General features: G+C 49.0%; 1 protein-coding gene across 1 annotated transcript; it reads left to right on the forward strand.

Annotated features, from left to right (window-relative positions):
* Window positions 1–1,429: 1,429 nt before the first annotated feature.
* LOC133742834 (zinc finger CCCH domain-containing protein 17) lies at window positions 1,430–5,032 on the forward strand. The gene is made up of 3 exons (XM_062170518.1): window positions 1,430–1,786; window positions 2,560–2,670; window positions 2,782–5,032. Exons 1-3 carry the CDS (start codon window positions 1,619–1,621, stop codon window positions 4,750–4,752), a joined length of 2,250 nt encoding a protein of 749 aa, XP_062026502.1. The 5' UTR covers window positions 1,430–1,618; the 3' UTR covers window positions 4,753–5,032.
* Window positions 5,033–26,049: the final 21,017 nt, after the last annotated feature.

Below are 26,049 nucleotides of genomic sequence, written 5' to 3' on the forward strand. Positions count from 1 at the left end.
GGGGAGGCGCAGTCATCAGGGGGAGGCGCAGACATCAGGGGGAGATGTCTACATGTTCGTCTTGAAACGTGAAGGGTGTGTTGTGCTCTTTTTCCCCTTCGACCGATGTTATTTTTGTCCCACTAGGTTTTTGTTACTCGGCAGGTTTTTAACGAGGCAACGAGAGAAGCACCGCGTTTGGGCAACACAAGGGGGAGTGTTCAAGTAAACCCTAATTTGTGTTTGGCCCAAACCCTAGGTTACTTGACCTAGTGGTAATAAGGTTAAATTAGAAGGATCTAGATTCCTATTCAATGTACGATTACTTTCCTTGTATGATTAAGATTCTATGCATTATAATCCTCTATATAAAGAGGCCCCTATTGAATAAGAATAGACAGCAAATTTATCTCAATTTCAGTTTCTCTACAATAATTAATAAATAATTTTTTTTTTGTGAGGATAAGATAGTCAATTGATCATATCATATTTCAAAAAATTGCAATTCCTTCCATGAAGAAAGGAGAAACTTACCCAATATCAGGAGAGAAATTGTTGTGACTTTTTAAATTTTAAAAAATAAAAATAAAAATAAATTCAAACACAGAAATTATAAAATATTTTGAGAGCTTAAGAAAAATATAAAAATTAAATTTTCAAACGTAAATTTTATCTCTTTTTTTTTTCTTATTAATTCATTACCATCATCTTATTATATATATATATATATATATATATATATATATATATTAAAAAATAAAATAAAAAAAAAAACCCTTAACCCACCCCACCCTTACATATGTTAGTGAGAATCGAACCCATGACCTATACAATGTTGGAATTATAATTTACCCATGACCTATATATATATTAAGAGTATATGTTTTGTTAGTCAAAATTCAAAATTTTGACATAAATAACTCTAAAAAATTAAAATACTTTGAGAATAAATTAATTCATTACCATCATCTTATATATATATATATACACACACACACACACTAACGGATCCCTTTTTTGGTCTTTTATAGGGATAAGACATTAGACCAACTTTTCGATCACCTTTCAGCATCTCAACCATTCAGTTTTTAGGTCCTAATGTGTAGATCATTTATGCAAATTTTCAGCCAAATCGGTGATCGTTAAGGTATCAAACTAGAATAAATAAATAAACGAACCAAATCTGTCAAACTTGAACCCTTCATACTTATAATCTTAAGTTGCCGTTTTGAATGCCTTAACAATAATCAATTTGGCTGAAAATTTGCAGAAGTGATCTACACATTAGGATTTAAAAACTCAACTGTTAAAATGCTAAAATATAATTAAAAAGTTGGTCTAATGCCCTATTCTTAGAAAAGACAAAAAAAAAAAAAATCCCTCACTAGAAGGCCCTGATATATATATATATATATATATATATATATAGATAAAATAAGGCTTAGCTTAAATCCTCATCATCTTATTATACACCCCACTTCCTCTCTTGCAATCTCTCTCTCTCTCTCTCTCTCTCTCTCTGACTTGCCAATCTCTCTGTGGCGGCTCTTGTTTAAGATTAGATCGGCTTCTCCTCTCTCGCTTTCCAAATCGATCTGATACCCATACGATCCGTGAAGGTTTCACCTCCAGAATCGCCATGGTAGTCGGCGCACAACCAAAGCCGCAACCGCAATCACAACCCCAACCCCAACAGCTGCAGCAGCAGCAGCAGCAACCCCAACCAGAGGCTTCGGCTGAAGAGGAGGCCTTGAAGAGGAACACCGATTGTGTCTACTTCCTCGCCTCGCCCGTCTCCTGCAAAAAGGTTCGGCCTTGAATTATCTTCTAGGTTTAATTGCTTTGGATTTTAGGGTTTTACGGTTCCGTTTTTTGTTTCTTTCTGGTGGGATCTTAGGCTGGTTGATAGGCTCCAGATTTAAAACGTTTGGTGATTAATAAAATCAAATTCATCTCCTTGAAACTTGGATTTCAATGGACGGAATCGTAATTGGATTTTATGGACCTACTTGATGTCATGGATCTTGTTAGGGTGTTGCATGTTCCTTTGGGTGAATCTGAAATCTCAATTTTATCTTGATAAAAAATAAAACCCTACAACATAATTATTTTCATATGACGAGGAATAATTAAGTTGTTTTCTGCTAGAAGCATGTGGGTTATGGTTTGTTTATAACTGCCGCGGTAGGGTTTCTAGTTTCTATATATTTAGAATCAATGATGGGTTAAAGGTATTTGAATTTGGATGATCCTAAACTGTATTATCTTGTTTTGATTCATCTAAGGAAAGCCTTGTTCTAAGAAAATTTATATCGGAATACAATGACGGGTAGAACTCTTTTTCAACAATTGGTCTTTCTGCTAAGGCATAAACTTTATATGAAAAGCCTCGTAAATATAATTAGAACATAATGACAATAAAATCTTTTCTCCATAATTTGTTGGATTATAACCTTCATTTACTGACTGCAATGGTTAGTTTTTTTGGAATATATGAAAGGCATAAAACTTTATCCTATCAGTAAGTAATTTACTGACTCTAATAGGTGGATTATAACCTCATTGATATTTGTTTGACAGGGAAGTGAATGTGAATATCGCCACAGTGAACATGCTTTGTACAATCCTAGGGATTGCTGGTTCTGGTTGAATGGGAATTGCTTAAATTTAAAATGCTCGTTTCGGCATCCAGTAAGTCGTTTTTCTTATCTCTCTTCAACTTTATCTGTTTCATCTTAAGACTCGTGTGTTACTGAATCAAACAATTTTATTTGACATTGACCCTTTATTGTTCCTCCCCAGCCTCTTGATGGTTTGTTAGGGAGCCCAGCTGCAAGTTCAGCTGGACCTTCTTTGCCTCTATCACATACTGCGACAACGCCTGCAACCAATGCTACTTTCAACTCAAGTAAACAAGCAGTCCCCTGTATCTTCTTTCAAAGGGGATTTTGTTCAAAAGCTGATAAATGCCCCTTCTCACATGGACCAAATCCTATTACTAGTAGTAAAGTTCCACAGACCCCAGCAGCTACCCATGGTACAGAACCTTCAAGTCTTAAGAAGATTTTTGGTGGCATTCAGAAGTGCACTCAAGAGATGAAGATTCCTCAGGTAAGTGCCTCAAAGATTGTTGGAGTGCCTCCTCAATCCAAACCTGCTCCAAAGGTTGAAACTGCACCACCAAGAAATGGAGTTGGCATTGAGAGGAATGTACTAGTAACTAGAGACTTTGACGATGAGGCTCTTAGATACAAGGCAAGAAGTGTTTTGCCTGCTATGAATGGAGACTCTACAGGTCAGGCCAATCATTTTCTTCAGGCTCATGTATCAGAAAATCATGGTTTCCAAAATGGCAAGGATGTTGATGAGCATTTGAGGGAGTCTTCTCCTGGATTTGATGTTCTTGTAGATGATGAGCTTGGAGATTCTGATTACTACCATGGTGAAGAACAATTTGGAATAAAAAGAGGTCATGACGGAAGGAACTTGAATTCTGTGAATGAGTATGATTTGGACTGTCCTACTGATTACAATTCAATTGCTGATGGTGATCGAGAAAGGTTTCGTGACCCACGAGGTTATGACCCTTATGATCAGATGCAAGGGAGATATGCTTGGGACCAGCACAGGGCTTCATCTGAGAGACTTCTAGCGGGCTCTGCTCATTCAGAGAGGAGGGGTTATCGTAAATCTGATAGTCCAGATCACATTGGTGGGTCAGATCTGCGACATCGTTTGTCCAAACATAGGAGGGGAAATGGTCTGAGATCCATCATCAGCAATGACTACGATGGACATGTTGAGGAGCGAAAAAGCCGTCCTCGTAGGGATTCACAGCAATTGCCCTCACATGAGGGCTCCCTCAGCAGTCGTCTTCGTGGTAGAATAAAGCTTCCAGGTGGATCTTCTCCAGTCAATAGTAGTGACTTGCGCCAAGAGAGGGAAGCTGACAGAGGAAGGAGTCGTGACAGAAGTCGCGATGGATTGTCACCCAGAAGGCCTCAAATTATGTCCCACCAAGGAAGGCTTCGAGACAGAATACAAGGAAGGGTCCAAGTGGACTATAATAATGAGGTTAGAAATTTTGGGGTTCCTCGTATGAGGAGAGAGATAGTGGATGAAAGAAGCACAGAGTTTTCTCATCCAAAACGTCTCTCAGAGCTGAAAGGTGGGGTAGATGCAGAAATTAGGGAGCATTCTTACCTTGGAAAACCAAATAATGTGAAGATGGATAATAATCAGCAATCTGAAGGTGATCTCTCATTTGAAGGGCCAAAGCCTCTTAGCGAGATTCTGAAGAGGAAGAGAGAAGCTGAAGCAGCTGCAGCTTCTGGGAGCAGGAAAAGATCTTCTGTTAATAAACAACGCAACAATGAGAAAGAAGGCCCGGTGAGAAATCCAGGTGGCTCCGAGACAGGAGCTATTACAATGATGCATAACAGTCAGTCCCCTGTGGCCAAAGAAGAGACAAAGTCTGCAACCACTGATGCAGTTGGAACTGAAAATGAAAAAATTGATGTGGCTCCTGGCCAGTCTTCCGAAGGACATAATGATGGTGAGCTGGAGACTGAAGATGGTCTGATATATGATGAAGCACTTGAGGACCACGAGCTTGAGGGTGAAGATCAGAGGGAAGGGGAATATGATTATGAACAAGGAGAGGATGGTGAATATACTTATGAAGAAGGTGAAAATGCAGATGGTGAAGAGGAATACCTGGAGGAGGAAGACGGGGATGACTTTGCTAAGAAGATTGGTGTCATGTTCTCTTGATTGAGTTAATGGAAAATGGGTGGGAGAGCAGCAACAAAGAGAAGACTGACTGCTCTTTTACAGAACCTTTCAAACTCGTTTGGTTCTGATCAACTAACGTGGCTGCTCTGGTTTCTTTACAGAATTAGGGATAGCAGGCCTTTTTTGTTAATTGAAGCCTTTTCATTGTATTTACTCTGATTTAATGGGAATTTTTCCTTGTGCTTGAGGCATTTTGCCGTGCTTGTTTGTGTGCATGGCTGCTGTAACAATAGATATCAATAAGATCTCTATTACTATTTCTCGCATTCTCCTTTCATTCCACTTGTTAATACTTTTTCTTGTTATTTCGTCTTGAGTTTGTGAACTCCATTTTCTTTTTTGATGTTTCTTTGGATAATTACTGGATTTTGGGTTTGCTAAATAAGGGGATCTTTCAAGTTTGGATCAATTGTTTAAGAATCAGGTGTTATACAGCCAATAAATTTAGTATTCCTGTATAAGTGTACCAAAACGAGTGGAAGAATTATCAATTTGCAAATTATAACGGGAACAAGTTGGAAGTGTTCATGAGTTCATGCAACTAGTTCTCCGTTTGCATAGTTTTTGACTTCATTCATGAATACATACCACTTCAAGATTTAAAGGGTGTTCTAAGGTCTTTGATGAACTCATTTGAAGATGTGTGATTGTACATTTGCATATTTTAGCTCTCCTTAGGTTCACACCCTATCTAGTGAAAGGAATCTAATACTCGTGGGTTCGACAACCTTTCTTAAATCCCTATACTATTACTTGTACCCCTTGTACTTGAGGGTGACTATTTGGCTAACAATACGTCTGCTAGGGGCAGAAAATTCGCAGAAGATTTGAATGAAGGGTATGCTGCTGTTCATGAGGCTGTGCTCTGCACTGGCGTGAGGTTTCCGCTACTGCTTAACTTCCAAATTCTTCTATGTGAGCTTAGGCTTGTGTTTGGCCAAGTTTCCTCGAATATATGGAAGATCCTCATGGCGATGTGCTATGGAAGTTATCTGGTTGTGAGGGTCCGACAGGCGGAGGTTCTCCATTTTTATGAATGCGATACAGATCCCCATCCTCATCACCCCTCCCACCAAGTCTGATTCTTTGGAATATGAGGAGCTCCAGAAAAAGATCACAGCCACCGGCGCTGACGGGCTGGTCAAATTCTAGTGGGAAAGACTGGGGGGTGGTGTCACTCTCTGCCTCGTCGCCGCCCGATCTCCACCGTTGCAGCCCCGCCGCACTGCCAATAATCGGTGCCCTTGGGTCTCTCACTTGGATGGAGACTTAGTTCCGCAGGAGCACCGATTGCTCAACCCGCCAAGTGGTGACGGAGCCAAACCCGCCTGAGATTAGGCTATAAAGCCTATAACCCAGGCATGAGATTAAGCTATGAAGCCCAGAATTCTGGAAAAGCAACCTAACAAATGGGAGAAAGGATTTCAGGAGCAGAAGCGCAATGAAAAACAAGGAGAATGCCATGTTGAAAATGTGATCCACCCCACACTCACCTGCTTGCCTATTTATAGGGGAAAGCCACCGCCATAAACCGGCCCCAGGTGACCAACGGTCACGCCGCTTTAATGACCTGCAATAATGACAACGCACAAAATCGACAAAGCAGTAAATACATTCAACGAACGGGGGACTATCGCTCAAAGAAATGCCTGTTCCCAATAAACTTTTCATATTTCCAAAGCAAAACGAACATTCCAAAAGGAAGACCAATCGGTCAATGTCTCGACAAAATTCAAAGCATTTACACTGTTAATGTTTAAAGTTCAGCGGTAGCCGAACCTTTGCTAACGCTGGTCCGATGGGCGGACCGATACTTGTGGTGTTCTCAAAGCTTCCGCTACCTGTCAAGTAAAATACAGAGGGCGTCAGAGGGAGACCGCGTTGGGCGGTCTTCTCTTCTCCGATGCCTAAGTTAGTCAATGTATTTATGTTGACAAAGTAACAGTAGGTGCGTATTGAATGCGTAATTAATGAGGAGAGAAGAGAGAACCTTTTATAGGTGAAGAAAGAGCTGATCTTCTTCATGTTTTCGATGTGGGACTGACATGCTTCAGTCCCCAACTTCTGGAGCTTCTAATGATGTTTTGGCACGGCGCGTGGCGGCGCGTTAGCGGTGATCTGGGAGTAAGCCGGGGCTCAGGCAGTAGCCTGCTTGGCTGTGTACCCGTAGGTCACTCCTTTGGCGGGAGTTGGTACCGCTGGCGGTAGCATGAGTGTGGCTCATTATAGCTAATTATGCTTGCAAATGCCTATGTAAGTACAAGTCCCCTAAGTCCCCAGTCAAGGAGGGCAATCTTGGTTGGGGAGTTGCCTAGCGGTTCGAAGCGTTGCTTCCGCCAGTCTTGCCAAAGCATAAGTAGCGTCAGTGCGTTGTCAACCATGGACTTACTGAAAAAACGCTTTGTACCCTTTCGAGTGGGCCCCTGCTAGGCCCCCCAGGGAGTCCCCCACTTCCCGGCTAAGATAGACCTCCTTTTGGCAGGTGTATTGTTGGTTGCGGGGAGCTGCGCTGAGCAGAGGGTGTTGGGTAGCGAACCCAATCTTTGATACCTAAGAGGTCGTCGAAGACTGTGTTGACGCTTCCCCTTACCTGTCCCGGAGGACCATGTTTTGACTGCAACGCCGCGTTGCGGTCGTTGTCAAAGTCGGGAATCGCCGTTGGCGGAAGTCCCTCCGCTGATGATAAGTGACCTGCAATGTTGCGAGGACCCGCCGTTGGCGGTAGCCTGGTGAATGGCGTTGCGGCCAGCGGTGACAGTCTTGCTTCCAAGGTGTCGAGGGAGAAGTCCTGCTAGCGGATTTGCGCTTAGCGGAGACTATCTCACTTTCAAGATGAAAGGGGAGAAGTTCCGCTAGCGGAGTTGCGCTTAGCGGAGGCTATCTCGCTTGCAAGATGAAAAGGGAGAAGTTCCGCTAGCGGAGTTGCGCTTAGCGGAGACTATCTCGCTTGCAAGATGGGAAGCGAGAGGTTCCGCTAGCGGAGTTCCGCTTAGCGGAGACTCCGTCGATTGGTAGTCTTCCTCTTCCATGGTTACTTCGGGTAGACGCTTCTTGTGACTGCCTGACACGTGGTCGTCATCGATTGGGTTAGCGTGCGTGTTCAGCACGCCCGTCAGCTCGCCATTAATGCGAGTAGTTATTGATTTTTTAACCGAGGCGACGCCTCGGTTAATCCGGAGAGTAAGTGCGTTTGTGGGACACGTGTATGGTTGTGGTGCGATGTCGTTTTTCAGCGGACGGCCTAGATTAGTTTGATGTTGACATAAAAGAGAGGGAAACCTGGAGGTTTGACACTTTGTACTTTTTACCTAGTATCGTCGTCTTCAAGCTTCGCCTTGCGTTCCGAGAAGAAGATTGCTACGATTCCGTGAAGTTATCGATCTTTGAAGCACGAAGGTCATCTGCAGTGAAGACAGGCGCCTTCGATCACACCAAAGCTTTCATCTTTGAGGTTGGTATCTTGAATCTCATCCCTATTTCATTGGATTTCTGTGTTTGTGTATGTCAGTTTCTGGGTTTTCTATTTGGGGTGGGATCTGTTCCTCCCCGGTGTTCTCTGAGGGTGTAAAGCAAGTTTTGGGGATGAGTTTTGGTGTTTGGCAGAGAGTTGGGATTTAGGGACTTACTAGATGGTCAAATCTGGGTTGAGTGTATGGGTGCGTTTTGTTCTTGTTTTGGCATTTTCTAGGCAACTGTTCTTGATGTTCTTGGATGCAACTGACATAGGGATAGTTTAGATCTTGTGTGAACTGATTGGTTTGGGTTTTAGGGTTTGGGATGGCTAGCGTCGTAGAGATCTCGAGCAGTGAGGATTCCGGGTCTGACGTGTCGCTCAATGTGGCGGATAGGGTGTTTGTTGACTTGTTGCGTCCGTCTGCCCCTGCAGGAACTTCACTATTCGAACCGCTAGACATTGTGCCGCTAAGGACCATACCTTGGGAAGTTGCCATGGGTCGTGTTGGTCGTCCTGAGAGTTCTAGGGCAAGAGAGGATGCCGCTGCTCGTAAAAGGCGGGAGGAGAGGCTGGCGAGTAACAGCGCCGCTAGCGGCTCCGCTGATGGGGTGAGAGAGGCTGGCGGGGGAGAGGTTGAGTCAGCGTGGGTTCTTGGCGACGGTACAGCGGTTGACGAGGCGGGAGGACCGATGGCGGTGGCTGCCGTCAACCGTGTGAAGCGGGTGTTCCGCCTGCCAGGTGTAGTGAAGTTGCGACCGCCGATGAAGGATGAGAGAGCGTCGTTCCTGCCAGCGGGGCATGCTGCCGTGCACGAGGCGATCTTCTGCCAGGGAGTGACCTTCCCGCTGCTGCCAAATCTCCAGACTTTGGTTTGTGAATTTGGCCTCGCCTTTTGACAAATTTGCCCTAATATGCGGCGGTTGCTGATGGCGCTCAACTCCCTATGGCGCCTGTCCGGTTGCGAGGGTCCTACCGTGGCGGAGGTGCTGCACTTCTATGAGTTGGTGTACGTGAAGCGCCAAGGATGTAGTGGGCAAGTGAATCTGACTCGCCGCCAGGGGGCGCCCAAGCTGATCGAGAACTTGAAGGACTCCATGTCACCCTGGCGGGGGACCTTCTGTGTTGCCACCACCGGATGGGAGTATCAGGCGGGGTCGAATGAGGGAGAGCCGACATTTAGGATTAAGTCGGAGTTCCAACCTATCCGAGGTTGTCGCTGGCCCCCGCTACCAATGGTTTTTGTTGTACCATAATTCCTTCTGTTGTAATGACTGGTTTTTTTTGTTTTTGGTGTAGCGGGTCTGTGCTATAACCTAACGCGTGAAGAAGAGTGCCACGTTGCAAGAATTCGAGGCTGCTGGCAGAACCGCAACCTGCTAGATCTTCGCCTACTGACCGGGTGGGAGCAGTTGGTCGATCAACAGTTGGCACGAGCCCTTGGTAAGTACCTTACGCTGATGTGTGTCTTAGTTCGTTGTTTTGTCAGGCTAATTACTTGTTGTTTTTTGTATAGAGTCTCCGCAGGGAAACAGAGCGAGCCGTGAGGCGTTTAAGAAAGCCATGGACCGCGCTGAGATCAACAACTTCCTGGAGAACATGTACGCCTCTGGGCTGGCGGCCTAGAAGACCGTCGTTGATCCCGAGACACTGGCGCTAAGTCAGTCTGAGGCTCCCGTGGTGCTACCGATGCCGCACTACTCTCATCTTGGTGCCGATGGGTCGCCCATCGTTCAGGCGGGAGCTGGCGTGGGCCTCGGGGCTGCCGGCGGGAGTAAGGCCCCTGCTGCAATTGTGCAGCAAAAAGAGAGACAGCCCGCTAACCGGCGTGGGCTGCAGAAGGAGAAAACTGTGCCGCCGGCAGAAACAGTCACCATTGCGGGGCTGGAGCCGCTGAAGGGATCGAGGCCTGCACCCGCCGGATCCACACGGGTGGTGCTCCAGAGGAGGCGTTGCCAAAATGACTCCGATGGAGAGGAGGAAGTGGATGACGCGGAGACCATCGGGGCCCACCAGCAGAAGAGGGCAAGACAGGCTCCGCCCAAGGTGCCCGTGGTTGCCGACAAGGAGGTGCCAGCGAGCGACCTTGACTCGTTTGCCGCTTACGCAGAGTTCCTGACTGATCATGAGCGGGAATTTCTTTACCACCTCTACGAGCGGCTCGGGTTTGGCGGCCTAGAGGGGATTGTGCTCTCAACCGCCTTTGACCAATCGCCCTTCAACTCGGCCTTTGGGCATCTTTCTGTTGGGCTGCACGAGATATTCCTGGCGGCGTCGAAACAACCCCAGGTTGAGCGGCAGCTTAGGGAGGAGATCAAGGGTCTCTAGAGGGAGCTGGGGGAGGCCAAAGACAAGTTGGCGGATGTAGAGCGGTGCCTGACCAAGGCAGAATGTGATGCTGCGGATGCCCGCGGCAAGCTGGCCGTCGCCATTGAGCGGGACCTGGAGTGGAATGACCACGTCTCCAAGCTAGAGCAAGACATATCCTTGCTACAGGATCGAATGGCTGCCAAGGATAAGAAAGTTGAGATCCTGCAGCGGGAGTCTGCCGCTAGATCCACCGAGGTGAAGAGGCTGGAGGGCGAGGTTGCTCGCCTGGGGGCTGAGGGGGACCGTGCGGCGGCCGCCGCTGTAGAGGCGTTCAAGCAGTCGACAAAGTATAAGAAAGCGATGACCGAGGCGGCGAAGGCCGGTGCTGTTGCCAATGTGGAGCTGCTGAACCAAAAGGGCGCCATTGACTGGGTGAAGGCGTCCCAGCCCGCTGGGCCATCAGGTCAGAACGCACCGCCGACGAAAAGTGTGGTTCCGGTTTAGGCTGAGGGTGCCCGCTCAGGTAGCGGAGAGAGCGGTATGCCTCCGGCGGACGACTCTCAGCGGACTCCACCTCCTACTCAGTCCGAGGTCTCCCGTGCTGGCTTTCTGGCCGTCCACACCCGAGCAGATGGTACCATTATAATGCCGAGCCCTACCGCTCGTGGGTCCGATCAGACAAGCCGCTTGGCCGGGCAGCAGCCGTCGCCGGAGTGCGAGGATGTCGCCGCTGCTCCCCAGAATCCCAGAAGATCCCTATAGCTCTATGTAGTGCCGCTGAGGCGCCTGCTCCCTTTTTTTTTTTTAGTGCTGCTAGGGCTTTTTGTATTGTGACAATTTTTGGGCGGGGAGTCGGGAGTCCCGACCCCCAATATATACAATTGGTATTTTGTTTCTGAAATTTTTCCAAGTGTGGATGCGTTTGCTGATTGCATTGTTTGAATATTTATGAACCGCTAGAGTTTTGACTGCTGTTTTGTGGCTCAATGAAACATTAAAGGGATTAAAATTGTTCCAAGTGCACGATGTAGCGAACGTAGTCCGCCGAATACTGTTGGTGTTGCCAGTTGATTCTTGTGCTTGGACTTGGCGACAATGGTTTGAATAATTCCTCATTTCATTGATAGTTGATATGTCAGCGTTTACAAAAAGCGGGGTTGTACCCGTTGGGTAGCTTCCCTTAGCTAAATATTGAGTCAAAAATTTAGCTAAGCCAAGATGCTCTAGGGTAGCGGTATGACTATTTGTAGTAATACCGAAGGTGCTCGGTATTCCAAGGGTGGGTTGTTGTGACTCCATCCTTGTCCATTAAGTAGAAGGTGTCGGGGCTAACGACTTCCACAAATTTGTTTGGACCTTCCCAAGTTGGGCGGAGTGTCGTTGGCGGTAGAATGACTTCTTTCATTACCCAGTCCCCCAGTTGGAGGTTCCGGGCTTTGACCCTAGCGTTGTAGAAACGCGATACCCGTTGCTTGTTTTGCAAATTGTGCAAATGGGCCTTGTGTCGTTTCTCCTCTAAGAGGTCCCTGTTGAGGTTGACGCCCTCGCCGTTGGTCTCGGGGCAGTATCCTTCGACCCTAGCGGTTGGTTGAGTTACCTCAATGGGTAAGACGGCCTCAGTTCCGAACATCATACAAAATGGTGTTTCACCAGTGGCGGAAGTTGGGGTAGTTCTGATGGCCCATAGAACTTCTGGAAGCTTCTCCGCCCATAAACCCTTGGCGTCGTCGAGTTTCTTTTTTAGCAGTTTCTTGATTATCTTGTTTGCTGCTTCGACTTGGTCGTTGGTTTGGGGGTGAGCGACAGATGCGAAACTCATCTTGGTGCCCAGGTTAGCGTTGAAAGATATGAGTTCCTTGTTGTTGAACTGTGTGCCGTTATCTGTGATGATTGTGTGGGGGACACCATAGCCGCAATAGATGTTCTTCTAGAGGAAGTGAGTTACCTTGGCGGTAGTGATTGCCGTCAGTGGCTCCGCCTCTATCCACTTGCTGTTGTAGTCGATGGCAACAATGATGTATTTGAACTGGCCTTTGGCGGTTTGGAATATTCCCATCAAGTCCAGGCCCCACGTGGAGTGGATCCATGGACCAATGATGATCGACAGTGGTTTCGCTGGGGCATGCGGGAGATCAGCATATTGTTGACATTTGTGGCAAGATCTCGATACCCTCCTGGCGTCGTCACCGAGCGTAGGCCAAAAGTAGCCTTGTCGCATTGTGCGATTGGCCAGGGATCTGGCGCCAGAGTGGTTTCCACATTCCCCGCTGCGTATCATTGCCAAAACGAACTTTCCATCATCTGGGGTTAGACACTGGAGGTTGGGGTGGGTGAACCCCTGGCGGTAAACCTTGCCATTCTGGATGTTGTAGCGGGTTGCTCTCCGCTTGAGCTGTCGTGCTTGGACTTTGTCCTTTGGCAGTGTCCCATTGCGCTTGTATTCGATGATCTCGTCCATCCAACTGGGATTGACCTTAATATTGAAGATCTCCGCTAGGGTTTTTGTGATGCTAGGCTTGTCAAGACACTCCACCTTTGTGTCCGCTGGACTTTGGTGTGGTTGAGCGGTTGCTAGTCTTGCCAGTGAATCAGCCTTGGCGTTCTTTTCCCTGGGGATCTGTGTGATGGTGTGAAATTTGAATTTTTTGAGGAGCGTTTTGACGTACCCCAATTATGCCGCTAACTGTTGGTCCTTGGCCTGGAAACTGCCGTTGACCTGGTTAACGACAAGCTGAGAGTCGCTAAATATGTTGACACTGTCAGTTTCTGAGTCGATGACGAGGAGTAAGCCAGCAATGAGCGCTTCATACTCAGCCGTATTGTTTGAGGCTTTGAAATTTAACTTTAACGCGTATTCCACGTTCAGTCCCCCTGGCCCTGTCAAGATGACTCCGGCGCCACTGGCCTTGGCACAAGCGGAGCCGTCCACGTGTAGGTTCCAGTCCGATTGCTGGGGGACTGGTCCTTCAGCGGTTATCATTTCTGTGGTGGACTCTGCCTCTATGTTGGGTTCAACCTAACGTTCGGTGAGCTCAGCGATGAAGTCCGCCACCACCTGGCCCTTCATGGCGGTTCTTGGTTTGTAGTCAATGTCGAACTCGCTGAGCTCGATGGCCCACTTGCTGAGACGCCCCGAGTGCTCAGGGTTATGCATTACCTACCTCAGCGGTTGATTTGTTAAGACATGAATTGTGTGGGCCTGAAAATACTGGCGGAGGCGTCTAGCGGCGACAATGAGTGCCAGAGCGAGCTGCTCCAGGGGGGGATATCTTGCTTCAGCCCCGTTCATGCCCCTGCCGGCGTAGAATACGGGGAGCTCATCCTGACCGTCCCGCAGGACAATGGCGCAGCTTACCGCTGACTGTGATACCGCTAGGTATATATACAATGTCTCCCCCTGCACCGGAATGGAGAGGAGTGGGACTGCTGCCAAGTATTCCTTCAGGCTCTGGAACGCCGCCTCGCATTCTGGGTTCCAGTTGATGACCTTATTGTGGGTTGTTTTCAAGACTTTGAAAAATGGGAGGCACCTGTCGGTGAGTCTGGAAATGAACCGAGAGAGGGCGGTTAACTTTCCCTGGAGGCTCTAAATGTGCTTCTTCCACTCTGGAGCCTTCATGTTGAGGATGGCCTGTATCTTGTCAGGGTTGGCCTCTATGCCCCGCTCACTGACTATGTAACCTAGAAATTTGCTGGCGCTGACGCCAAAGAAGCATTTTTTTGGGTTAAGGCGCATACCGTAAGCCAAGAGAATGGCGAATATGATTATGAGGTTCGCCACGTGTCCGCTGGCTTTTTGCTCTTTACCAACATATCGTCCAAGTAGACCTCGATGATTTTGCCCAGATGTTCAGCGAACATAGCATTCATCAGCCGCTGGTAAGTTGCACCGGGGTTCTTCAAACCGAAAAGCATGACATTGTAGCAGTATAGGCCCTTGTCGGTGGTGAAGGAGGTGCACTCCTGGTCACCATGGTGCATCTTGATCTGATTGTAGCCGGAGAAAGCGTCCATCATGCTGAGTAGCTCGTGCCCAGCAGTTGCGTCGACCAGTTGGTCTATGCGAGGTAGCGGGAAGCTGTCCTTGGGGCATGCCTTGTTGAGGCCCTTGAAGTCGACACACATTCGCCACTTTCCGCTGGGTTTTTTGACCATGACCAAGTTGGAAATCCACTGGGGGTAATTGACTTGGCGGATGAATCCAATGCTCTGGAGCTTGGCCACTTCTTCCCCTATTGCACGATACCTCTCCTCGTCAAAGGCCCGCCGCCGCTGCTTGACAGGGTAGGCGGATGGTTTGATACTTAATTTGTGTGTGATGATCTCTGGGGAGATGCCTGGCATGTCAGCGTAGGACCATGCAAAGACTGCGGCGTTATCACGTAGAAATTGGGTGAGTTCAGCCGCTACCTCTAGGTCTAGCTAAGCGCCGATGCGGACTGTCCACTCAGGGTGTTCGTTGGAGATGCAAATAACCGTCAAGGATGTTTCTGGGTTGACAGGCTCTTTTTTGATATACTTCTTCTCGTCATCCCTGGGGTCCTCAAAGATATTTGGTGCCGGTGCATGGTTTCCTACTGTTAGGATTTCATGGCGGCGCACTGATCGTGCAACGGTTGTGGAATAACATTCTCGTGCCAGTTGTTGACTTCCCCTTACACACCCTGTCCCGTTGGGAGTAGGGAACTTCATGAGGAGCATGTATCCGACAATGATGCACTTGAGCTTGTTAAGTGTTAGTCGACCAATGATGGCATTATATGAACTGAAGCAGTCCACAATGATGAACTCTGTATGGATTTTCGCCTTACATGGACTGGTGCCAATAACTAGTCGCATGTAGTCAGAACCCAATGGTTGTGTGACGTCGCCAGAGAAGCTAAGCAATGGCTCATGATCCTGTAGTAGTTTTCATTCCGCTGAAGTTTGCCGTAGCAACCGTTGAAGATGACATTCACAGCAGACCCGCTGTCGACAAGGATTCTTCCCACTGACCATTTATCGAGTATGGCGTTAATCAAGAATGGATCGTCGTGGGGCAGGTGTACTCCGCGCTCCTCCTCCTCTGAGAAGGTGATGGGCTCCCAACCGGATTTTGGGAGTTTAGCGGACCTCTCATAGCGGATATTGCACACCTCCTTGGGGTGGTTAGCACGTGCATAGCGCTTTTTTGCCCTGTGAGACATGTTGGTGATCAGAGCTCCACCGTCGATGGTGTTGATGTGGCCCATGGGCTCAATGTTGGCAATCACGGGTGGTGGTTGGTGCACCCTGAATTGTTCCATCTTACCGTCTCGGTACAAGGTCTCAATGGCTGTTTTGAGGGCGTTGCAGTTGTTGGTATTGTGCCCGCTGTCCTCGTGGTATTTGCACCACTTGCCGGTGTTTCTGGGCTTTCCCGTTGTACATACCTCCAACAATATGGAGTATTTGCTACATCACCAAGCATAATTAACACCCACTTTGGGACACCCACGAGACATGGCAAGGCCCAACCGAAACATGCATCGTGTAGCCCTATGTTCAAGCTACGCTACGGTATCCGGAAGTCGCAAATCCGCCACCGGGAAGCCACCTTCCCGCCCTTGCAAAGTTGCCTCCACAAACTAGGCATTTCCACACTAGAATAGTTTCTACACTAGAATTGTGTGGTTGCTTGTCCCACATCGAAGAACAAGTAGAGGAGATGGCTTCCTTGACTTATAAAAGGAACTCTCCTCCCACTCAAACACCATTCAATTCCACATTCACTCCATTACAACACACTTTGTAATCATGTTAGGCCGCAAGGCTCGACACACACTAGTATAAGCTTTCAAGTGGACGTAGTCTCTCGCTAAGGCGGGAGGTGAACCACTATACATCTCGTGTCAACTCTCTCTCTCTCTCTCTATCTCACTTACTTATCGTTAATTAGATCCCCAACGGATCCAAGCATTAACACCCGTCCTTGGGTATTTTCTTGGGGGTGGTGGCGGGATCTGGTCCTTGCACTGGTCGTATATTTCCTCGTATGAGGCCGTGAGGACTATAAACACTGCGTACCGCTGGGATGATTTCGTCTGCTTGTTACGGTTATCCCCATGAGATAAGCGGTTGCCCTTATTGTAGTGTTGGTCCTTCTGTCTCTTGCTCTGGTAGTTGCCCTGTTGCCACTCTCTCTTTTTATCAGTTGGCGGCGTAGCAGAGGTTTTTCTAGCGGTTTCCTGATGGCTGGTGGAGGGTTGGGTGGACTTTACGGGTGTTGGTGGTGGTGGTGGTGGGGGGGGGGGGGGGGGTTTCTCCATATGTGATGAATTCTGCCTGTGCATGGATGACAGCCTCGCTCATGACATGGTTGTAATTGAGGTGATAGAGAAATGGTCCCTTGAGGAGTCCCTGCTTGAAAGCTGCGAGCGCCATTGTTTTATCAAGATCGCGGCATTGGGACGTTGCCGCTCGCCACCTGGTGACAAACGCCTTCAATGTTTCCTCCTCTCCCTGCTTGAGGCTGAACAGCTGAGTTGTACTGTGGTGTCCGGCGGCCAATAGGATGAACTGAGAGAGGAAAGCATTTGATAGGGCATGGAATGAGTCAATAGATCCTGGCGGGCACTAAAAAAACCAACTCATTACCTCACTATCCAGAGTTTCGCTGAACAAGTGGCAGAGGGTGGCGTCATCGAATCCCTTGTTATTGGTGAATTTTTTGAAGGTGTCCATATGGACAAAGGGGTCAGTCTTGCCACTGTAATGTGACATCTTTGGTGTCTTTGCGTGCGCCGGGCGGATGGCATGCAGAATCATGGCGGTGAATGGTCCTGGCCTGGACGCAAAGAGTGGATTTGGTATTAGCGCTGGGGCTCCTGCCTCTGCCCGGATTAGCCTTTGCTCTAGTTGTTGCATCCGCTCCAGTATTAGGGCGGTTGTGTCTCCATCGGGTCCCGCCTGGATGTTCCGCTGAACCAGCTCTCGCCTGGGGGCAGGTACATTACCCTCGGTTCTAGCCCTGAGTGTCGAGCGGTTGGTGTACGGTTCTGACTCCGCCTCTTGCTCCAACATTAGCCGGGGCGGAGGAGGTGGTCCCATTCCTTGTTGCTCTGGTGGGTTCAGCGGTACCTGCATCTGTATGATTGGTCCAGGTACGCAATCCGCCGGTGTTGGGTTGACTGCGTCTGGTGCTCCGCGATTGCTCGCTTTGCGCTGGGTTGGCGTTTGCCTCCAGCGCCTTCTTCAACTCGTCAAATCTTGACATCAGCGTGGCCACCTGCTTTTGGGCCTCAGCCTTTTCTCTGCGCTCTTGCTCGCATTTTCTATTTGCTTTGTGAAGGTCCGCTAGTGGCAGCTCATACATAGCGGCGAGGTCCTGTACCGGTGGACGGCTGCCGCTCGGCTGAGCCTCCACTGTAGTTTGGGTTGGCGGTATCTGAGTGACCTGGGGTTGACCGGTGTGTTGAATAGTGCACGGTTAACGTTAACCGCTGGGTTAATGTTATCCGCGGGGTTAGTGGGGTGGGGGTTGGAGGACTGATCCGCTTGCTCCTCAGCGTTTCCCCCGCTACCGTTAGTCATGGTGGTTGTTGTGGTGGGATGGCATTTTGTTCAAGGGTTCCCACAGACGGCGCCAATGTTAATGTTTAAAGTTCAGCGGTAGCCAAACCTTTGCTAACGCTTGTCCAATGGGTGGACCGATACTTGTGGTGTTCTCAAAGCTTCCGCTACCTATCAAGTAAAATACAATCACCATTTGACCTAGTTGATCGAATTCGAAACGAGAATCAAATTAGCTGAATTTTTTACAATCACCATAAAACATTACAATCTCTCAATCGAGCGGTTAATTTCTCTAAATTCATTTTCCACTTCATGGTTGCTTTAGAATGAACCTCAACAATTTAAATGCAATATACAAGTCATACAACTTTTGGAGGCAAATTGATATAGGCAAACTTCTTTGTAATTAAAATTGAAATTTTTATCTTATGTCTACGCACATCCATGGATGTAATATTTACAGACGTGATGTGAAAAAGTAGGCACGTTTTGCGGTCGTCATGCCATCGGTCAACCAAGAAAACATATAAGTGACGACGGTTGACTAATTCGATCGGATTCGAAAATATGGTGAAATTGGCTAAATTTTTTACCACGCTCATAATTTATTATAATAATCTCATCCAACGGTCAGTTTTCCCATTTTATTTAAGTTGATAGAGGTTGCTCTTTGGAGTGTATGATATATAAATATAAGTTTATAAAAAATATTATCTTTAAAGATTTATTTGTAAATAAAGACCACAAGGCCCGCCCCAAAAAAGCCCGCAAGGCTTAGCCCGGCCCGGCTCGGCCCGAAAAAGCCCGCGAGGCCCGCATTAAATGGATGGGCTTGGATCCTTCAATTTACAATAAAGCCCGACCCGGCCTGGCCCGCTACTATTTAAAAATGGAGTAAGGCCCGACTCGTCCCGGCCCAAGCCCGCTACGAATGGGCCAGACCGAGCCTGGCCCGGCCCGTTGATGAGGCTTATGTTGTTACACACCGTCATGCGCTGCACCAGTGGAAAGTCTCAAAAACAGATAGTTGAAGAACATCAGTCTCACATCGGAAACAAAGTGAAGGTCACCCTTCATTTCATGTATAAAATGTATTGTCTCTCTCTTCATTCATTATGCATTTATTATCTGCATACCTATCGCTACTCTGTCAACATAAATACATTGACTAACTTAGGCATCGAAGGAGCAAAGACCACCAACCACGGTTTCCCTCTTAACGCTAGTGTATTTCAATTAACAAGTTGCGGCCTTACTTACCTCACTAAATCAACCGGGACTCTAAACATGTGTCCGCGTTAACGGGATCAAACTTCCCTTGAATCTTGAGCATTAACATCGGGGTTGAGATGCATGGCCTATGCCATTAAGATAGCGAATATGATGCGCAAGTTTTCTACGTGTATGCTAGCCTTGACGTTCTTGATGGGCATGTTGTCCATATATACCTCAATAATCTTGCCTAGGTGTTCTACAAACATTGATGTACATACATGTACATTTGCAAGCATAATTAGCTATAATGGGCCACGCTCATTGTACCGCCAAAGGTACTAATTCCAACCAAAGGAATGACATGCAGGTACACCGCCAGGCGGGCTACAACCTCAGCGTCGGATCACCCCCAGATCACCGCCGATGCGCCGCCACGCGCCGCGCCAAGATAGCATCAGAAGCTCCTGAAGCTGGGAACTGAAGCACATCAGTCCCACATCGAAAACAAGGAGGAGGTCAGCCTCCTCCTCACATATAAAATGTTCTCTCCTCTCTCCTCATTAATTACGCATTCAATACTTACCTACTGTTACTTTGTCAACATAAATACATTGACTAACTTAGGCATCGGAGAGTTGAAGACCGCCCAGCGCGGTCTCCCTCTGACGCCGCTGTGTATTTTACTTGTTAGGTAGCGGAAGCTTTGAGAGTACCACTAGTATCGATCCGCCCACCGGATCAGCGTTAACAAAGGTTCAGCTACCGCCGAACTTTTAGACATTAACATTGGCGCCGTCTGTGGGAATCCTTGAACAAAAGGTCATCCCACCACAATCACCATGACTAACGGCAACGGGGCAAATGCTGAAGAGCAGGCAGACCATTCCGCCATTCCCCAACCCCCTGACCCAGCGGTAGCCGTTAACCGCGCACTATTCACAACCCCGGCGGCGAGGCAAATCCAAGCAGCAGCCGCCCGCCGGGCCAAGATCTCGTCACCATGTACGAGCTAGCACTGGCGGATCTTCATAAGGCAAACAGAGAACGTGAGGAGGAGCGCAAGGAAAAGGCTGAGGCCCAAAGACAGGTGGCTACGCTCATAGCACGTTTTGAAGAACTGAAGAGAACGCTGGAGGCCACCGCCCGCCCAGCACAGAGCGAGCAGTCACATAGCACCAGGCGTAGTCGACCAGGCACTGGCACATTGTTACCAGGGCCAGTCATACAGATGCAGGTACCGCTGGACCCACCTGAACTTTTGGGGATGGGACCACCGCCCATCCCCCAGCTAATGATAGAGCAGGAGGCGGAATCACTGCCACACACCAACCGCTCGGAAGCTAGGGCAAGGACTGAAGGCAATCCGCCTGCGCCGAGGCGCAGGCAGACCCAGCGGATTATTCAGGCTGATTCCGTCGGTGATGCAACCGCCCAGATATTGGAAAGGATGCACCAACTGGAGCAGAGGTTGATCCGGGCGGAGTCGGGCGCCCCGGTGCCAACTCAGAATCCACTTTTCGCCTCCAGACCTGGGCCCTTCACCGCTGCGATTCTGCAAGCTATCAGACCAGGGTCTGCAAAAACCCCAAAGATGTCGCATTACGGCGGAATGTCTGATCCCTTCGTCCACATGGACACCTTCAAGAAAGTCACCAACAACAAGGGATTTGACGACGCCACCCTGTGCCACTTGTTCAGCGAAACATTTGACGGTGAGGCGATGAGCTGGTTTTTCGAGTGTCCGCCAGGGTCCATTGACTCATTCCATGCACTGTCACACGCCTTCCTCTCTCGGTTCATCCTATTATCCGTCGGACACCACAACACAAGTCAGCTGTTCTGCGTCAAGCAAGGGACGGACGAATCACTGAAGGCCATCGTCACAAGGTGGCGAGCGGCAGCGTCTCAGTGCCGTGACCTAGACAAAACAATGGCATTGGCGGCCTTCAAGCAGGGACTCCTCAAGGGGCCATTCCTCTATCATCTCAACTACAATCATCCTAATGCGGCATATGACCACGTCATGAGTGAGGCGGTCATCCATGCCCAGGCGGAATTCCTCACATATGGAGAAACCCCACCGCCACCAGCAACTCCAACAAAGCCAACACAGCCATCCTCCAGTCATCAGGAAACTGCTCACAAGACCGCTTCAGCACCGCCAACTGACAAGAAGAGGGAGTGGCAGCAGGGCCACCACCAGAACAAGCGGCAGAGGGACCAGCATTACAACAAGGGCAACCGCCCAACCCATGGGGATAACCGCAGCAAGCAGGCAGAGTCCTCGCAGCGGTATGCAGTGTTCACGGTCCTCACAGCCTCGTATGAAGACATCTACAATCAGTGCAAGGATCATATTCCACCGCCACCCCCTCCAAAGTACCCAAAAACGGGCAAACCTAGGAACACCGGCAAGTGGTGCAAATACCACGAGGACAGCGGCCACAATACCAACAGCTGCAATGCTTTCATAACGGCCGTTGAGACCTTGTACCGTGACGGCAAGCTGGAGCAGTTCAAGGTACGCCAACCACCACCAGTAATTGCCAACGTTGAGACCTTGGGCCGCATCAACACCATCGATGGCGGCGCTCCAATCACCAGCATGTCTCACAGGGCAAGAAAGCGCTATGCACGCGCCAATCATCCAAAGGAGGTCTGCAACATCCGTTACGAGAGGTCCGCCAAGCTCCCAAAGGCAGGTTGGGAACCTATTACCTTCTCAGAGGAGGAAGAGCGCGGAGTGCATCTACCACATGACGACCCATTCTTGGTCGACGCCATTCTTGGCAAATTCTCAGTGGGGAGAATCTTGGTGGACAGCGGGTCCGCTGTCAACGTCATCTTCAGCGGATGTTACAACCACCTCAAGCGGAACAAGAAACTACTCCAGGATCACGAGCCACTGCTCAGCTTCTCCGGCGACGTCACACAACCGCTGGGGTTGGATTACATGCGACTGGTTATTGGTGCTAGCCCATGCATGGCAGAGGTACATACAGAATTCATTATTGTTGATTGTTTTAGTTCGTACAACGCCATCATTGGACGACCAACGCTTAACAAACTCAAGTGCATTATCGCCGGATACATGCTTCTCATGAAGTTCCCCACACCCAACGGCACGGGCTGTGTGAGAGGAAGTCAACAGTTGGCTCGAGAGTGCTATTCAACGACTATGGCGCGGTCAGCCCGCCGCCATGAAATTCTCCGGTGGGTAATCAAGCACCAAATATCTTTGAGGATCCTAGGGATGAGGAGAAGAAGTATGTAAAGAAGGAACCGGTCAACCCGGAGACGTCGTTGAAAGTCATCTGCATCTCGGACGAGCACCCTGAGCGGACGGTCCGCATAGACGCCCAGCTAGACCCAGAGGTAGCGGCGGAGCTCACTCAGTTCCTGCGTGATAACGCCGCCGTCTTTGCCTGGTCCTACGCTGACATGCCAGGTATCTCTCCTGAAATTATAACTCACAAGCTGACCATCAAACCCTCATTTTATCCCATCAAGCAGAAGCGGAGGGCCTTTGATGAGGAAAAGTACCAGGCAATAGGAAAGGAGGTTGCCAAGCTCTAGGGCATTGGATTCATCCGCCAAGTCATCTATCCCCAGTGGATCTCCAATTTGGTAATGGTCAAGAAACCCAGCGGCAAGTGGCGGATGTGTGTCGACTTCAAAAATCTCAACAAGGTGTGCCCAAAGGATAGTTTCCCGCTACCTCGTATCGATCAACTAGTCGATGCAACCGCCGGACATGAACTCCTCAGCATGATGGACGCTTTCTCCGGATATAACCAGATCAAGATGCACCCCAGCGACCAGGAATGCACCACCTTCACCACCGACAAAGGCCTCTACTGCTATAATGTCATGCCTTTCGGTCTGAAGAACGCCGGCGCAACTTATCAGCGGTTGATGAACGCCATGTTCGCTGAGCATCTGGGAAAAATCATCGAGGTCTACGTGGATGACATGCTAGTCAAGAGCATAAAGGCCAGCGGACATGTGGCAAACCTCAAGATCATAGTAACCATTCTCCTGGCCTATGGTATGCGCCTCAACCCAGAAAAATGTTTCTTTGGAGTCACCGCCAGCAAGTTTCTGGGTTACATCGTCAGCGAGCGAGGCATCGAGGCTAACCCGGACAAGGTACAGGCCATCCTTAACCTGGCGGACCCCGAGTATAAGGTGGACGTACAATGCCTCCAGGGCAAATTAACCGCCCTTTCTCGATTCATCTCCAGACTCACTGATAAGTGTGCCCCATTCTTCAAACTCCTCAAAACGACTCACAAAAAAGTCATCAACTGGAACCCAGAGTGTCAGGCGGCGTTCCAGGGCCTGAAGGAATACCTAGCGGCAGTCCCTCTCCTTTCTGTCCCTGTGCAAGGAGAAATACTGTTCATCTACCTAGCGGTCTCGGCATCGGCGGTAAGTTGCGCCATTGTCCGGCGGGAAGGCCAAGACGAGCTCCCAGTGTTCTACGGAGCAGAAACAAGGTATCCTCCCTTGGAGCAACTAGCCCTCACACTCATCGTTGCCGCCAGACGCCTCCGCCAATACTTCCAGGCTCACACCATCCATGTGTTAACCAATCAACCGCTGATGCAAGTGATGCAGAACCCTGAACACTCAGGGCGCCTCAGCAAGTGGGCCATTGAGCTCAGCGAGTTCGACATAGACTACAAGCCAAGAACCGCCATGAAGGGTCAGGTAGTGGCGGACTTCATCGCTGAGCTCACCGAGCGTCAGCCAGAACCCGGTACCGAGACAGAGCCAGGAACAGAAGTGGTAACCGCTGAGGAAGCAATTCCCCCGCACTCGGATTGGAACCTGTAAGTGGACGGCTCCGCCAGCGCCAAGGCCAGCGGCGCCGGAGTCATCTTAACAGGACCCAGGGGACTGAACGCGGAGTACGCGTTGAAATTCAACTTCAAAGCTTCAAACAACATGGCGGAATACGAAGCACTCATCGCCGGCCTGCTCCTCGCCATTGACTCAGGGGCTGACAGCGTCAACATCTTCAGTGACTCTCAATTAGTCGTTAACCAGGTCAACGACAGCTTCCAGGCCAAGGACCAACAGTTAGCGGCATATTTGGGGTACGTCAAAACGTTGCTCAAAAAGTTCAAATTTCACACCATCACACAAATCCCCAGGGAAAAGAACGCCAAAGCTGATTCACTGGCGAGACTGGCAACCGCCTAACCACATCAAAGTCCAGCGGACACAAGAGTGGAGTGCCTTGACAGGCCAAGTATCACAAAAACCCTGGCGGAGATCTTCAGCATTGAGGTCAGCCCCAGCTGGATGGACGAGATCATTGCATACAAACGCAGCGGCGCATTGCCGGAGGACAAGGTTCAGGCGCGACAACTCAAGCGGAGAGCAACTCGCTACAACATCCGGAATGGCAAGCTTTACCGCCAGGGATTCACCCATCCCAACCTCCGCTGCCTAACCCCGGAGGAGGGAAAAGCTATTCTAGCGGAGATACACGGCGGAGAATGTGGAAACCACTCGGGCGCCAGATCCTTGGCCAATCGCACAATGCGACAGGGCTACTTCTGGCCCACACTAGGTGATGACGCTCGGCGGATTTCGAGGTCTTGCCACAAATGCCAACAGTTTGCAGATCTCCCACATGCACCGGCAGAACCGCTGTCAATCATCGTAGGCCCATGGATTCACTCCACGTGGGGCCTTGATTTGATGGGAAAGTTCCAAACTGCCAAGGGTCAGTTCAAGTACATCATTGTTGCTATCGACTATAACAGCAAGTGGATAGAGGCGGAGCCACTGACGGCGATAACCACCGCTAAGGTAACTCAATTCCTCTGGAAGAACATCTACTGCCGCTATGGTGTCCCACATACAATCATTACAGACAATGGCACGCAGTTCAACAACAAGGAACTCATCTCCTTTACCGCCAACTTGGGCACCAAGTTGAGTTTTGCATCTGTCGCCCATCCCCAAACCAACGGCCAGGTCGAAGCAGCAAACAAGATAATCAAGAAGCTGCTAAAAAAGAAGCTCGACGACGCCAAGGGTTTGTGGGCGGAGAAGCTTCCAGAAGTCCTCTGGGCCATCCGGACAACTCCAACTACCGCCACCGGCGAAACTCCTTTTTGTATGATGTTCGGCACAGAGGCTGTCCTACCTGTTGAAGTAACTCAGCCTACCGCTAGGGTCGAAGGCTACTGCCCAGACACCAACAGCGACGGCGTCAACCTGGACAGAGACCTCCTAGAAGAAAAAAGACACAAGGCCCATTTGCACAACTTGCAAAACAAAAGGCTGGTATCGCGTTTCTACAACGCCAGAGTCAGGGCCCGCAACCTCCAATTGGGGGACTGGGTAATGAAGGAAGTCATTCCGCCACCAACAAAACTCCGCCCAACTTGGGAAGGTCCATACAAAAATTGTGGAAGTCGTTAGCCCAGGCACCTTCTACTTAATGGACAAGGATGGCGTCACGTCGACCCACCCTTGGAATACCGAACACCTTCGGTATTACTACAAATAGTCATCCGCTACCCAGGAGCATCTTGACTTAGCTAAATTTTTGTTCAATATTTAGCTAAGGAAAGCTACCCAACGGGTACTACCCCACTTTTGTACACGCTGATAAATCAGCTATCAATGAAACGAGGAATTATTCAAACCATTGTTACCAAGTTTAGCACTGAGGGCAACTGGCAACGCCAGCAATCATCAGCGGACCTCGTCCGCTACATGGTGCACTTGGACCAATCTTAATTCCT

This window comes from Rosa rugosa, chromosome 4, assembly GCF_958449725.1.
Source record: "Rosa rugosa chromosome 4, drRosRugo1.1, whole genome shotgun sequence".
NCBI classification, from domain to species: Eukaryota; Viridiplantae; Streptophyta; class Magnoliopsida; order Rosales; family Rosaceae; genus Rosa; species Rosa rugosa.

What these genes read in the sequence shown, in the direction of transcription:
- LOC133742834 (XM_062170518.1), top strand. Translation starts at nt 1,619, where the DNA reads ATGGTAGTCGGCGCACAACCAAAGCCGCAACCGCAATCACAACCCCAA. An exon ending in CGCCCGTCTCCTGCAAAAAG is followed by an intron (nt 1,787 to 2,559) that starts GTTCGGCCTTGA and finishes TTTGTTTGACAG; the next exon opens with GGAAGTGAATGTGAATATCG. An exon ending in AATGCTCGTTTCGGCATCCA is followed by an intron (nt 2,671 to 2,781) that starts GTAAGTCGTTTT and finishes GTTCCTCCCCAG; the next exon opens with CCTCTTGATGGTTTGTTAGG.